The 16,021-nt window shown below is 33.4% G+C and overlaps 1 protein-coding gene across 1 annotated transcript in view; it reads left to right on the top strand.

Annotated features, from left to right (window-relative positions):
* The window catches only part of LOC134269642 (E3 ubiquitin-protein ligase MIB2-like), a 28,709-nt gene extending 13,268 nt beyond the window's left edge, over nucleotides 1-15,441 (top strand). The window contains exon 6 of the mRNA XM_062751844.1: nucleotides 15,220-15,441. Within this exon, the coding sequence (XP_062607828.1) occupies nucleotides 15,220-15,441 (222 nt within the window). The remainder of the gene's footprint in view (nucleotides 1-15,219) is intronic.
* The last annotated feature ends 580 nt before the right edge of the window (nucleotides 15,442-16,021 follow it).

Consider the following 16,021-nt stretch of genomic DNA (forward strand, 5'->3'; position numbering starts at 1 on the left):
TTCTTACGCGTGTTTTTCAACAATTTTTTTTCCGAGAGGAATGCGCCCCATGTGTAAATTTAATATTTATGAATATCGTTTGATCAGCTCCGCATGCAGAAAGCAAATTTACCTTTATATAATTCCATGTTAATAAAACTTCGCACGGCAAGGATTGAAACTTTCATAAGAAAGGTTACTGTAAATTATGTAAACACAACCATAAATCCTTTTTTAGCATAAATGCTTTATTTATGCATGGTAAATAAGGTAGGCTTAACAGATTCTAATATAGCCTAATTCTCAGTTCAATTAAAAACATAAAAAAAAATGAAGAAATGTTTTCGCGTTAGTCTATGCTTTCCACATCTGCATGTCTATTGTGGAACACTGTAACAGAAGCCCTCCAAAGTGGCCAGGTTATAACCATAAAGTCTATAAATTGCTTTGTTTATTTTTCTCAACATTTGACAAGTCGTCAATATTTTCTCGTGACGTCACAATGAACAGAAAATGACGTCAAAGTTTTTAGGGAACTTCAATATTTTCCGTACTCGTGGTGAATCGAGATACTCAAAAAATATCAATTTTTGAAAAATTTAAATAAATAACATTATTACTATTGTTAGTACATAGGCTTCAATATACATTCTGTGTGTTACATAATCATTATTGCGCATCGGGTAGATCGCGAGCGATTAACTTGTAAATGTCTACAGGTCAATGGCCCGCTTCACAAAGCCTACTTAGGTCTAAGTTATACCTTAGGAAAGAACTTTTTCCTTAGTTCATTACTTATCCGTTTCACTAACCTCGTCTTATCTTAGGATATTCTAAGTTATGAACAGAAAATGACGTCAAAGTTTTTAGGGAACTTCAATTGGCAATAATGGAAAACATCCACTCTCCTCGATCGTGCAAATTCATTTAAGTCCATTTTTCCGCGGTTTATTTTTTTAAATCCTTCTCGCTGACGACAGCCACACGTCTCTTTCACTTCGTTTTTAGTGTCGCAATGCAATTTGAAAATAACAATCCGTGACATCAAAGTCCATCGAAGAATTTTTCTGTAAATCCTGTTCTAGTTAAACCGGGATTTTAAGACCTCTGAAATAAATTATGATAAATATCCATCTACAATAGATCACAACAATGACGGTTAAATCCTCCAATTTATCCATTAAGACTGACTATCACTCGATTACGTCTACCCCGTTAAATTGTCAAAACTAATCTGACCGAATTTTACGTTTTCCTTGGAAATATATATACTGCGGATGCGTACTCCCCGTCGGGGCCTCATCTGCAGAACTCTTGCGGAAGTTTGGATGCTGCAAAGTTATAAAGTGGGCGGAGCTATTTTTGATTGATCGTGTCACAAATCATTTAGAGAACTCGACAGGTTCTGTATCGTAGATACAAATTTGGGGGTGGAGACTCGTGCGGAGCACTCGTCTCCACCCCCAAATTTGTATCTACGATACAGAACCCGTCTCGTTCTCTAAATAATACTTATTATACATGCATGTATACATTATGCACATGTATATTTATCTATATATTACTTGTATTTTAATCGATATTTAATTAGAATTTGAAAATATTTTAGATAAATGGAAACACTTGTTAACTTTCGATAAATACACGATTTTTGATGAACTCCGAACCAAGTTCCGGATATATAGATGTTTCTCCCAAGAATGGTGGCATCTAATCTTCTCTTGTACGTTATTAGTGAGGGGACACAAACATAACACAGTTTTGCGTTCTATAGTCAGCGGCGTATATTCCTCTCTGTTCATGTGTAGTCTAATGTGAATCGGAGATTCACCTGAGGCGCGAAGCGCCGAATGGAGGTAGGTACGGGAGGAGGTCGCCCCCTCCCGTTGGGGGGGGGCCTCCCCCGAGAAAATTTTGAAATTTAGATACAAAATCATGCGATTTTACGATGAAAAGATTTTTAAAACGAATATATTTTATGTTTAAAACTTTATGGGAATATAAATTCTTGTAGTACCACAGAAAAAACCCCAATATTGTTCTGTAGGAAAATTTGTATTTTTTTTATTTTGTCTTTGCGAAACACTATATAATCGCCTTATATAATCACCTTTGCTTTCATTCTGTTTTTTTTTTTATCCTCTTCATAATTAAATGTAACTGATTTTTTTTTATATTCTACAATAAACTTTAGAATAAATTTTGAAATTTCACCTTGTATGACTTAACCCACATATCGGAATCAAACCGTCGGATAAAGTTAAATCCAGTTCGTTAAGAATTAATACGGCCTTTTTGCTATTTGACTTAAAATGAAATAAAATTAAAAAGGCAAGACCTATAATTTTGAAGCAACTTTATTAATAATTTTTACTTTCAAAGATATATATGTATGCCCTATATATTTTTGTAATCCTTGAGAAAATGATGTGAAGGCTACAGCCTTTTAGCCTGACTGGAATAAACGCCACTGATAGTATTCTATACATCAGTAAAATTATTATTAACCCCCCCCCCCCCCCACGTGCTTCTCCAGTTCCTACGGCCTTGTGATTACAACCAGTTTTCCTCTCCGCGTAATACAATGTATAGCTTTGCGTGAGATTTCAAAAAATTTCCTTTTTGAACTGAACTGAAGACTGAATGGATGTCGCCAGCTAGCTGTTCAGGTTTCCCCCTGATGCCATAAAAAAGTGAAATGTTAAGCAAACACTCGCTCATAATACTAAACACTACTGCTGAATCCATAATATATATACATGTAACTACATATGTATATATTAAATAATAATTAATAATTAAAAGAGACAATGAGATAAAAAAAATAATGCGCATGGGCAAATATTAAATATTATGTAACTATTAATTACCGTAGTAAAATTACAAAAGAAAATCATTTTACGTTCACTCTGAAAACGTTTGACGTTGTTGAAAAACATGACGTCATTATGAACTTGTTAAAGTATCTTTGATTAAAATGAAGAAATAAACCTATTTAGAGTAGACGTAAGATAAAAAAAATTTTTATTTGACAACTTTTAACCTTACTCTATCAAAATCCGTGAAAAACTTAAAATGCATATGCATAAAAATTGCTAAAAAGGGCCCTTTTCCTATGGGCGCATTTAACATCCCCCGGGTTGCTACATTCCTGGACTTGGCTTTATATATACAGGTTGATTAAAATATCAAATGCATAAAGTTTATGTAATTTATTAATGAATTTATTATTTTAAAATATTATCAATGTCAATAATGAAACGTTACAATGTATCTAATTATTTACGTGTACCGCGAGTGCTGAACGGACACGCTGTCATTTTCACTTGTACATGTACCTATGCTTGTTTACACCTGACGTTATAATTTCAAATTTAGTTATCTTTTATTAACAAAATATCAAAGTACTATCTGTAATATATTGTAAAATACATTTTTTGTGAAGTTCTCATTAATTAATAAATAATTACCACTTTATTTATGAGAACTCAGAAGTGTTAAAATTCACAACGTCATTATGACGTTCCGTAAAATGTACGAAATTCAGCCATATACATACATGCTGTATGCTATTTTGAAGACCTCTTACGGAAAACATGAAAGAGATATTGAAAAAAGAAAGTTGGTTTGAAAAAATATACAGTCTGTAGATATATCTAGAGGCAAAATTGTCCTAATTTGAAAACAGGCGAATTTGTGTACTTTCTGACTCAAGCTCTTCCAAGTTTAGTTTATAAATATTTCCAACACACATTGTAGTTTCTGAAAAGTGCTCTGATCCTATCTAAATTCTGTAATTAAGGTCTTCCGTCTTCACGGAAGACCTTCTAGTGATTCTACTGTTTCTTATTATTATTAAGGTCTTCCGACTTCCTTCAGAAGACCTTATTGTTTTTCTTCTGTTTTCTATTATTATTATTATTATTCTTTCTTCATAGTACAGACGATATCTCAGCTATGCGTGGATGGAATTCAAAGATTTTTACAGGGATAATGCATTATGTGAATATCTCCAGACGTGTTTTTCATTTTTTTAAAATTCACTTTTGTTCGCGATTTTTGGGGATTTTTGTATTTTTAAAATGGCATTTTCTCCAGAAGTTTTCTCGAGAACGGCTAAAGATATGAAAGTGAAACTCACTGAGGTGATAGAACATCGAATCCGTTATGGGGAACAACCTTTATTTTTCGTCGTCGGCACTTCCGGTCGCAAACGGAAGTGCATTCATAAAGTCCAATTTCTCAACTTTTTTGTTTTTCAATATTTTTCTTTAGGATTTACAGGGTTGATAGAGTGTTGTATTAGAATTCTAAATATATGTTCGGTATCTTGATGCGTGCATATATTGAAAAGATATGACCGAACTAAACTTTGTCCCACTGTCGGGGGTTCGAATCCCGCCGGAGCCGTTTCAAATTTTTTTTTCTTTGTTTATGTCTTTTTTTTAGTTGCAAATGACCTTTTCACTTTTACAACACGTATGGAATATTTTGCCGATTTTTAAAAGCTATTTTTTGAGATATTTTGAGGAATACCTGTATTTATCATGATGTATGTTGAGAGACTGCTGTGAATAAACGTAAACAAAAAAAAATACATTCTGAAATCTATTTCATGGGATGACGCAGCATAGAACTCTAACGAAAAGTCGGTCGGAAGACCGCTTGTTGCTCTAGCAACAAGAACCCATCTAGTTATTATTATTATTCTTATTTTTTTCCCCAAAAAATTTGTGTACGCGATTTCTCGAAAACTATTCAGTGGTTTTTAATGAAACTTTCAGGAATTATGCGTAATTATATGAAATTGTGGCATGACAAGGAAAATTTGGAATACTCACCTTTGGTTCCAAGTGATTGACACTTTTCTGATTTTGAAATGCAATTTTGTCCCCCCTTTTTTTGAAAATGATATAAACTGGAGACTTGTAAGAGATGAAAGATGATGACTTTAAAATATGACGAATTGCCTTTTCGTGTGTCGTCGGTACTTCCAGCTGCTACCGGAAGCAAAATGAAAAAGTCCGTATTTTGTAACTTTTTTGTTTTTCAATACTTTTCATTTATATTTGGAATGTTAATAGAAACCTTTCTTATAATGCTTACTATATAATTTGTTTGAACATTGATAAATTCAAACTCTAGATATTAACAATTAAAAATCTGAAGCGAGTTCAATTTGGCGGCTGTCTATGTCAACTCCGACATTTCGCAATGGGGGTTTTCAGAGGCAGCCAAGTGTTTGCTTGAACGAAAGTAAATAAGGATAAATGATATGTAAGGGAATACGGGGATTGTCACGAAGTAGTTACGTTGCAATTCTGTGTCAAACTAAGTTTAAATCCATGGTCGTCTGAAACGTCTTATATAGTTGGTTTTAGCTGGTTCTCAAAGAAGAAAAAGAAAAGACTTAATGTGCAAATGAAATAAATACCTACTATCATTTGTTTTGCGGAAAAACAGATCTTAAATAATGTTACAAATAATAGTTTTTAAGAAACAATATCGATGTTTATACATGTAGTAAGTATTAAACGTATCCACTGTTTTGCTCGCGCACCCTAGAGTCATATTAAACTAATAGGAAAGACAAACATAAGAAAACCATTTTTTTAGAAGAATTGAGTTTATATTAATATTCTTGTCTCAAAGATATGATTTAAGTTATTGAACACATATTGTATCTGATTCCTTGACCGTCTTAGGGCGACACATGTTATTCGGCGAAACATTTCAACCTTTTCATGAAAGTTTAGCTAATCGGGATAGTTTAGTATGTGGATAAACAGGAAGTTTAAAAAAGTAAAAAATTATAGCAGTTTCACTGATTTAGTGTTACTTATCTATTTACGTCATAGAATTTGTAAATGTGTTAAAAACAATTTCTTAAGATAAAAGAACGTTCTTTTTTTTATTTCCGTTGAAACTATCACACCTATTCAATGGGAAATTCCAAAGAAAATGCGCGAAGATTTACTCGTGGTGTTTGACGCAAAATTTTGAATAGTGACCCGCCTTTCATTATTCTAAGACAGATGTACTGTTTCAGAAGTATATACAAGTAGATTTAGAGCTGTGGTCCCAATAGCGTAATAGTAAGCGCTTTGGATTTCCATGCTGGCGACCCGGGTTCAATCCTCTTTAATTGTTTCCATAAAAAGTTTTATCACTTCTCGATTTTGAGGGTTTTTTTTCAGAATCGGACGGAAGACCTCTCGTTGCTCGCAACGAGTTTCTTTTCTAGTTTTATTGTTAAAATTATATTTGTATGATCAAATGCTGTATTTTTGCTTGTCAACGGCATGAAATATTAATATAAACTAATTACTTTTATGATTTCATCAGGATCACAGCACTTTTCAGATACCTTTATAGTTCTAGAGTTGAATTAAAGAAGCTTACCATGATCCATAGAGTGTATGCCCTTGCACTAGATCGATTTATTAAGACCTCCGCATTACCCTCCGGTGTGCCTGCAAACAAATATACGGCAGTGTCAATTAAATACGTTAATATACCGAAAATATATTAATAAAATCGTAAAGAAGACATTAAATCCAAGTTTATGGCCTGTAGAATATCTGTAAATAATATTTTATTTAATCAATGAATACAATTTTCGTTGAGAAAATATTACTTGATCTGCCTCTCACTGTATAAAACTACGTCACGTTTTACGAAATGACATCATAAGTTTTGATTTAAATTGATGAGTTCTTACAGGAAAATTAGCATATTACATTGTGTTGTAGTATTTTAAAGAACTGTTTATGACGTATATTTTGTATGATGTCATAGTTAAGTTTTCCCGTACAAATTAGGTTCCGCCCCCTTTGTGATACCTTAACTGTGCTGCGTGTTGGACGCTAAAATAATGCCCTATCTATATACATGTACCCCTAGTCAAAGAGATATCAATCAAAGCTATTTTGAATGAGAAAAAATACAATAACCTATCATTTGGGGCAAAAAAGATCAATAGTTTTTCAAAGAGCTGATCAAGATGGCATAAACCAGTATGATTTATTTTTCAATCATTTCTTCCACATTATCAACTGAACAAAGTGCAGCACAAATTGTAAACAGTTAAATGCCTCAGCAGTACATATACCAGAATGTTTTCGTCCGTTGGCCTCGGGCTATGGAACACACAGAGCTATTATCTGCGCCAAGGGAAAACATTCTGATCTATTGACTGTTCAGGTACGAAGTAATTGTTTTACATATACATACCTTTGTATTTTTTTTCCGTATTTAGTGTTCACATTGATATTATACAGAAGGTTCCCGTACTATTATGCATTCAATTCATTGTAAATTAATACCTAGATGTTTTGCATCTGTAATATAATTAAAGTAACTTTCATGAAATAAAATATCATATTATTGATATCTTATATTTTCTTAGAACTATTTTCAAAAGATCAAACAAAATGAGGACTGACTTCTGTACAATATTACATATTAATTCGAAAATTTATTGGATTTTTCCGAAATACGTTGCCGGTCAATAGATCACAGTCAGGGTTTGAAACAGGCGAGTGCACTATGTGTCAAACCCTGACTACTTTTTTGGCATTGTGCACGCAAAACACAACACTATTCTTAAAATTATGCTGATTGTTGTAATGACAATATTTTCTCCATTTTCAATATTTCATCTCCTCTCACATTCATGTAAGTACAGCCCTATTATAGTTTTAGAGCATTATAGTTGAGTGAAGGGGGCAAAATTGCAAGAAACTATTTAATAAAATATCTTTTGTTTATTTTTCTTCTTTATTGGTGAAATATTTGATATTTAGTTTATATATACTGTATTATGGCGCAGTAAGAAAGAAAATATAACTTGATCTGCCTCTTACTGCAAACAATATAGCGATCAATGACTTGTTTATAACTTGTTATGTTGGATTTACCTAACGACAAAACAGCATGCTGTTATAAGTGTTGATGTGGTTTGATGATTTCTTACAGGTTAAATAAGCAAATCACCCCATTTTGTGGTATTTTAAAGAATTGCAGTATGAAGTATATTTTGTATGATGTCATATTCACGTGTTCACGAACAAATTAAACTCCGTCCGCTTTTTAGCTCACCTGAGCCGAAAGCTAAAGTGAGATTTTTTTATAAAAATTTGTCCGTCGTCGGTCGTTGTTGTCGTCGTTGTTATCGTCGTTGTCGTAAAGTTTTCACATTTCTTTCTTCTTGTCAAGAACCACTGGGCCAATTTTAACTAAACTTGCCACAAAGTATCCTTGGGTGAAGGGGATTCAAGTTTTTTCCAATAAAGGGTCAAGCCCTCTTCCAAGGGGAGATTATTATGAATGAATGAAAAATTAATGACATCTTTTAAAAATCTTCTCAAGAACCACGGGGCCAGGAAAAATGAAACTCATGTGGAAGCATCCTTAGGTAGTGTAGATTCCAGTTTGTTCAAATCTTGACCCCCGGGGAAAGGGCAGGGCAACAATGGCTGATCAAAGTCTTACCCAGGAATATATAGAAAAAAATCTTTAAAATTCTTCTTCTCCAAAACCACTAGGCCAGTAAAGATGAAACTCAAGTAGACGCATCTTCAGATAGTGTAGATTCAGTTTTGTTCAAATCATGACCCCCGGCGGAAGGGCGGGGCCACAACGGCCAAACACAGGTTTAAATAGGAATATATTCGAAAAATCTTTAAAAATCTTCTCTTCCAGAACCACTTGGCCAGGAAAGATGAAACTCATGTGGAAGCATCCTCAGGTTGTGTAAATTCAATTTTGTCCAAATCATGACCCCCGGGGGTAGGGCGGGGCTATGATAGCTGATCAAAGTATAACATAGGAATATAGAGACAAAATCTTTTAAAATCTTCTCGTCCAGAACAGCATGCCAGGAAATATGAAACTCATGTGGAAGCATCCTCAGGTAGTGTAGATTTAATTTTGTTCAAATCATGACCCCGGGGGGTAGGGCAAGGCTACAACTGACAATAAAAGATTTATAAATCTTCTTTTCAAAAATCACTGTGCCAGGAAAGATAAAATATATATGAAAAAATCCTCAGGTAGTGTACCAATAGATTCAATTTTGTTCAAATCATGACCTCCGGGGGGGGGGGGGGGTAGGAACCCACAATGGACGATTAAAGATTTCCATATGAATGAACCCATTGGAAATTTTTTTAACTCTTCTTTTACAAGAGCTTGAGATAAAAGATACCACAGGGTCCGACACTTCTGCTTCATACTTGGGATATTTTACTTGAATTAGACACTAATGGTAATCTAACAACCAAGCTATATGATAAACGTGATTACTTTAACTTTTCTATCGTCAACTTCCCTTACTTATGCAGCAATATACCTTCATCACCTGCATACGGAGTAGATATATCTCAGTTGATTCGATACGCAAGAACGTGCTCTATGTATGAACAATTTCTTAAACGAGGTAAATTATGACAAGCAAGTTGATGAAACAAGAATATCAACAGTCTCGTTTAAAGTCATCGTTTCGTAAATTCTATGGTCGATACAATGACCTTGTCAGGAAACACAATTTATCATTGAGTCAAATGCTGACTGACGTTTTTCATACCAATTGACTGCCGTCATGAGAAAAGGGCCCTTATCTTTTGACGTCACAATGCTCAGAAAACGACGTCAAAGTTGCGGTATTGTAAACACGGAAGTAATTTTTGTTGACTGCATTTTGTAAACAAGATATAAAATTGAATTTCAAAGTGTAACAAAAATTTGAAGCTTGATGCGGACATTTTTTAATAGGTATATGATATTATAACAATTTAGAAAGTAAATTTATTCATAATTTTGTTAAAGTATTTAACTTGATGTTGATATATGGGACATTGGACATGCACATTGCTAGCTCTGGAACAGCGATTAAAACGACGTACGTCTATGCATGACTAAATTAAAGATCTGCATATTTGTTTTTTGAGCAAATTACAAATGCTTAAATTTGAATTCATGTTAAGAAGTCTTAATATTAAAAGGTATATTCTATATACTTGTATATTTTTTTTTCAAAGAGAGAGAGACTCAGAGAGAGAAGTATATGCACATATAGTAATCACAGTTCTTATAAGCGCTATTTTTTTCCTGAAAATATATGCATGTACCATGATTTAAAACATACAGAGTGTATTTAACCATTTTAATTTTAATCCATAAATAATCATACTGATGTACAGTGTACTCCGATAACCAGCCTTCGATGAACTGTCGATTTTAAAATGTGTTTTAAAAAAAGGGGGGGTGGTAAGAAGACAAGCCAAAAAAAATCTCCGAATAAAAAAACCGGTAAAAGTAATGCAAAGAAACGATCCCTCTTTGATTAAATAAAGATACTGGTAACATGGGAAATCCAAACCTTCTACATTAACAATAAACAATAAATAATTTCTTTACTAAATTAACAGTAATAGAGATTATGCTAAGAAAAAAATACAGATAATAGGGATGACACGAAAATTTTGCCGAATTAAATTTTGTTTCAAACACTAATATAAAATGATCAATTAAATACATTCAAAGGAATTGTATGGTAGAAATTACTATTGTTTCAAATTTCTGAAATGAATGAATGAAAGTCCACTGGAACCTATTTTGCAATTAATTAATTATACCCAATGTTGAAGAAATTAACAATAGTACATCGACAGTTATAATATGAATGAGGATATTTATAAACCAAAAGGAAAAAAAACTATAGATTAAGCAAAAAAGACGTACGCATTTCTATCAGATATATGGCTACATCTCTTGAGAAAACATCACTGAAAGAGCAAAAAGTATGTGACAAATTGTTACGGGTGTAATTTCCAAAAGTTATGAAAATGTTTAAAATCTTTAAAAACATTAATGAGCGTGAAATATAATTATAAAACCTACTATTGAATTCATGATATAAAATAGATTAGTCACATTTTGCGTTGAAATCTTCAACTCTGATACATGTATCAAAATACCCCGCATATCTCAACATTATGCAATTTCTTAAAGTTCCGTTGAAATCTAAATAAAACTTCATATCGTAATCCTAACTGTAACATGACCCAACGGAAAGTAATTAATGAAAAAACACAATTTTTCTTCTTTTAAAGAAATTATTGGCCATTACAGTCGCACGCAAGTATCAACAGGGGTAGGGGGTAGGGATTTACATTGAAAGTCCCCCCCCCCCCCCTCAACACACAACACACACACACAATGACATACACACTTTTTGCAATAGTATAGTCAAATTCGTGCACTATAGGGCAAAAGAATAAGGCAGTGTATTATGTTTGATTAAGAAAATGTGATACTCAAAGAAGACTGAACCTACACCCCATCCCTCCTCAACGGTGAAATTGGATTCGAGTTTCGACCCCCCTCCCTTTTTTGAGATTTTTAAAGGCAAAATTTATTTTTTTCTGACCGAACCCTCACCCAAATTTTCCAAAGGAGTTGTGTAGGGACAGGCGAAGGTACGAGTCAAATGTGATTTTTCTTTTTTTTTTTTTTTTTGGATATGTTTGGTATGTTCTGAAGTAATAACAAGGGGAAAAATGGTTTGCCTAAATATTTTCAGCAAAAGAGAGTCAAAGTAGAGCTGTATATTATTACTTAATTAACAGCATCGCCTCATACAAAAAGCATTAACGTATGTTAGACGTTATAATTCATTATTGGATAAGACAATCACATCGAAATGTGTAAAGCTTATAAGGTATCAAGTTAATTAGCCATTGTCACGGAGGAAAATGAATAGATTACCGTTCGTGGCCGTAAAAAAAATGTTTCGCTTGTCAAGGAAAATTTGGTGGTTGAACGTGCCCACAATTGAAAAAAATATAGCTTCCTAAGGGCCTGCCATTCTTGCGTAAAAATACAGTGGACTTTCAGATATCCGGATGCTTGTGTATCCGGACAATTTTTCATCGGAACGAAAGTTTTTAATGTTATTTTGTCTTGTTTAACGGGTAATTCAGATATCCGGACGCTTCACATATCCGAACGAATTGACTAGGAACCAAAGCGTCTGGATAAATGAGGCTCCACTACCAGTATTCATTCAGTTTCAAATATTAGATTTCGTCAAAATTTAAATGGAACTGTAATTTCGCACAGAAAAGTCAAGCACCTTTTAGTGTACATATAATAAAAAGAGACACGAACAGTACAATTCCCATCTCTTTGATTAAATTATACAATATTATACATAATTGATATTTTTTGAGATCACAGTAGCGGTCCTTGTAAGAAATATACAAATGCTGTGTTCAAGTGAAAGAGGGTACAGGTGACACAAATAAAAAAAAGGGGGGGGGGGTTAATGTGCAGAAATATTTGTAACCGATTTTAATTGTGATTTACATTTAAAAAAAATAAGAAGTTAAAAGACGGTTTCCATTTGAGGTATAAATTCAAAGAAAGTTTTAATTTAAGGTATACGGTATATAAATAATTCATTTGTCCTTCTTTTGCCTATTTACTACTTTTCTACTCCATAACTAAGGCAGGCGACGAAAATGAATTGCAAAAGCAATAGAAACGTAGAACTTTAAACATTTTTATTAAAATATTCTAAAGCGTAAAGAATTTAAAATCCGCTTGCATGGAAGAAGGGAACGTATATTTTTTTTCATGAATGTTTATAAAGCAATAAACTTTTTTAAAAACAAGTTTACATTTCTTAGCGTATCTGAATTTATTTCTAAATTAAATTTTTCGGTGATACAGAAAAAACATGGTGTTTTTTTTTATCGAAACAGAATAAAGTTACGTGCGTGTGTGTTGGTGAGTGAATGCTGTCTCATAAGATTTTTTTAACCATCGGGATCGATGTGCTTTTTCGCAACGGGTGCATTTTAGTATTTGCGCGTGGTGTCCTTCTGCATGGGATTCTCTATCTATCTATACACTTCTTTTAATCTTTACGTGTTACAAGTGCTTTATATATTTCATAAATTGAATTAGATTATTTTATATAAAAGAATAATTTTTATGGATTTAAACAATATTATTTCCTTACTGATTATGTTATAAACCGTTCCTAGATTCTGTCTAGACCCCCCCCTTTTTTTTTTACGAATTTCTAGATCTGCTCTAAAATTAGCATAAAAATAGTAATAACATATGAAATCCCTTAGGAATAGTTACATACTAGTCCCTTGGAAGAAAAAATTCTCAAAACGATGGAGGTTATTAAAAAAAACATGTAACTTTAAGATTTTTTGAAAACTGAATAAGACACAGTCAGGCGACGTCATTACGTTTTCAGTGAGTAACGTCAAAGTTATTTTTAGAGCGCCTCATTAAAATGCTCATAAAATCCCGAAAAAGTTAGATATTTTCAAAATTTATATATATTTGCATTCAAAAAGAGCCCGGCTATCAAAATTTGCCAAAAAGTCAATTTGTGAAAATTTGACCTTAAGGGCCCTTTTCTCGTGACGGCAGTCAATTGTTAGTCCATTATTTATACACTGAATTGACGACGGATTTTTTCCGTTATTTCCTGATCATGACAACGAGTACACGGCTGTGTGACCGGTCGGCAGGGGATGCTCACTCCTCCATTGCACCTGATCCCACTTCTGATGTTTCGGAGGTCATTGTTTGCTCTGCTCTTATTTTGCATATTGTTTAATGGACGTCGAGATTGAATTCAGTTTGTTATCTCCATACCTTTCTTTTAAAGAACCACAAAGCCATGATTGGTCATATTTTTATGTAAGCGTCCTCACGTAGTGTTGATTCAAGTTTGTTTAAGTCATGAGCAGGCAGTAGGGGATAGGTACTTTGGGCGACAATTGGGGATCAAAGTTTTGCCCAGAAATATCTAGGAAAATTTTTTTCTAAGAACACAAAAACCATGTTAAATCATATTAATATGAAGGCAGTCTCAGGTAGTACAAAGTCATACAGGTTTAAATGAGGCCTCCCAGGTGTAGGGTTGGTCCAAAATGGGGGGGGGGTCAAATGAATAAATAGGAAAATAATCACCTGCTCAGAAACAGATAAAGCTTTTGTTGTTTGGAAGCATCATCAGATAGTTGGTAGTTCAAAATTTCAGATCCCCCTGTACACTTCTCAATACTGAAATGATTTCTGCTTTATTTTCCAGCCAATGTGCCAAGGTGAGCGATGTGGCCCATGGGTCTCTTGTTGTAACCTTAACTGCATGTGCTGCGCAGAACAGATATTTTAAAAGCTATATTGCACTTACACTATATATTCAATTTCTTTTTTTTAAAGCACTACCACCTCCTCTTCTTTCTTTGACTAGACTGTAACGTGCCTGTTGAAAGCAGGGAGGTGAAAGCAATTTCACATTGTTCAATGCCTATATTATGTTTATCTTTGCAAAAAAAGGGGTAAGCATCGCTGCCCCCCCCCCTTCCCGACGCCTATGGATTAAATAAGATTTGTGAAAACTAAGTCATAAATATGTGTTTTTTATGCTGTTGAATTTTGAACCGGTTTCATTATCAAAATTCCACGACCCGGCTAAGTTTTCAACGGACTAGGGCCTTTATTAAACACCTTTGGCCTCACTATTCAACGTTGAAAAATGACCCCCGGCTCAATTTTCAACCCGGGTCAATATTCAACGTTACACCGGAGGTTATTTAGAGACAAGCTAACAGGAAGCATGAAAACACACAATAGGGCACAACCACCCCAATCTCCCAACCCATGACGATGGGGCTGCAAATTAAAAACGATGAAGGACAACACAGGAAGCAAAAGGCCAACTTATATTTTCGGCACATAAATGATTGAATTTTATTAAAAAAAAAATTTCAAACTGCGTCTTTATACGTATACATATTTTAATGTGTCCTCTTTAAAAATTGTTCCTTTAAAACACTGCTACACATATTAAAAAAATGACTTCTAAATAGGCAACTTTTTTTAAGTATGTCAGACAAATTTAAAAGAAGTTACTAGACATATAAGACTTCTGTTTGTTATTATGATTATAGTTAATCTCGAATTCGTTTAATGCAACAGACCCTCAAGATTTTACATATTCTAATGTGAATAATGAAAAATGAAAAATGAAAAAATATGAAAAATGCCAACTTTATTTCTGCTTTAAAAAAGTAAATAACAGATTTCATAACAGGAAAAAACAAATTAATGGCTTAACCCATTATCATAAAAAAACCTCTCATCTGAAATAATGAATGAAATAAAGAATAACAAATCTGAAGGGGATGTCACTATTTTTTTTTTTAGAGTCAAAGCACAAGATTCTATATGCCGAATCTCCCTGGAATGGTCCAAGAGTCATCTGGAAAAGTTATGAAACTCAAAATTCAATGGGATGATGGAAATATCGGCAATGAAATAGAAAATGACCTACAAATTCTGCTTTATGATAACAGTCAAATAGGTATGGACATTTTAAGCTTATTTGAGGCGTATACTCAACTGAGCTTTCCTGATCAAAGAGTGTAGGACGTCGTCTGTCGTATGATCTAAATATCGCCTTCTTCTCGAGAACTTCTGGGTCATTTTCAACCAAAGTTACCACAAAGTATCTTGGGTGATGAGGATTTTCGTTTGTTCGAAGGAAATACAATGACCTCTTTCAAGAAAGGATAGGATTACATAGGTATTATGCATAAGAAGCAAATGCGTAATACCCATTGAAGACTATACATAGTGGATGTTCAATCATCAATTAAGAAGGTTTGGCTACGAATAAAATAAAAGTATAAAATTTATGCACATGTGTTAAGTATCATAAAGAGCAGTTCCTCCTAATAGGAACTTAGGAAATAAACACGATGAAAGAAGTACCCTTACCTCTCATTTTTAGGTTAAAGAGATAAAATTGAGTACTGTTTGATTTAACCTCATACATAGCAGTCTTTATAATAATTACAGCCTTTAAGTCAGTAAAAAACATAAATATACATTTAAAGAACCATATAATACTTTTTTTTTTACATAGGACAGATCTTAAAAAGAAAATCTTCTTCTCAAGAACAACAAAGTCATTATAAATTAATACAGAACCAACCTTAGGTATTGC

Source organism: Saccostrea cucullata, unplaced genomic scaffold (genome assembly GCF_032062105.1).
Source record: "Saccostrea cucullata isolate Sc308-1 unplaced genomic scaffold, CSIRO_AGI_Scuc_v1 ctg1270, whole genome shotgun sequence".
NCBI classification, from domain to species: Eukaryota; Metazoa; Mollusca; class Bivalvia; order Ostreida; family Ostreidae; genus Saccostrea; species Saccostrea cuccullata.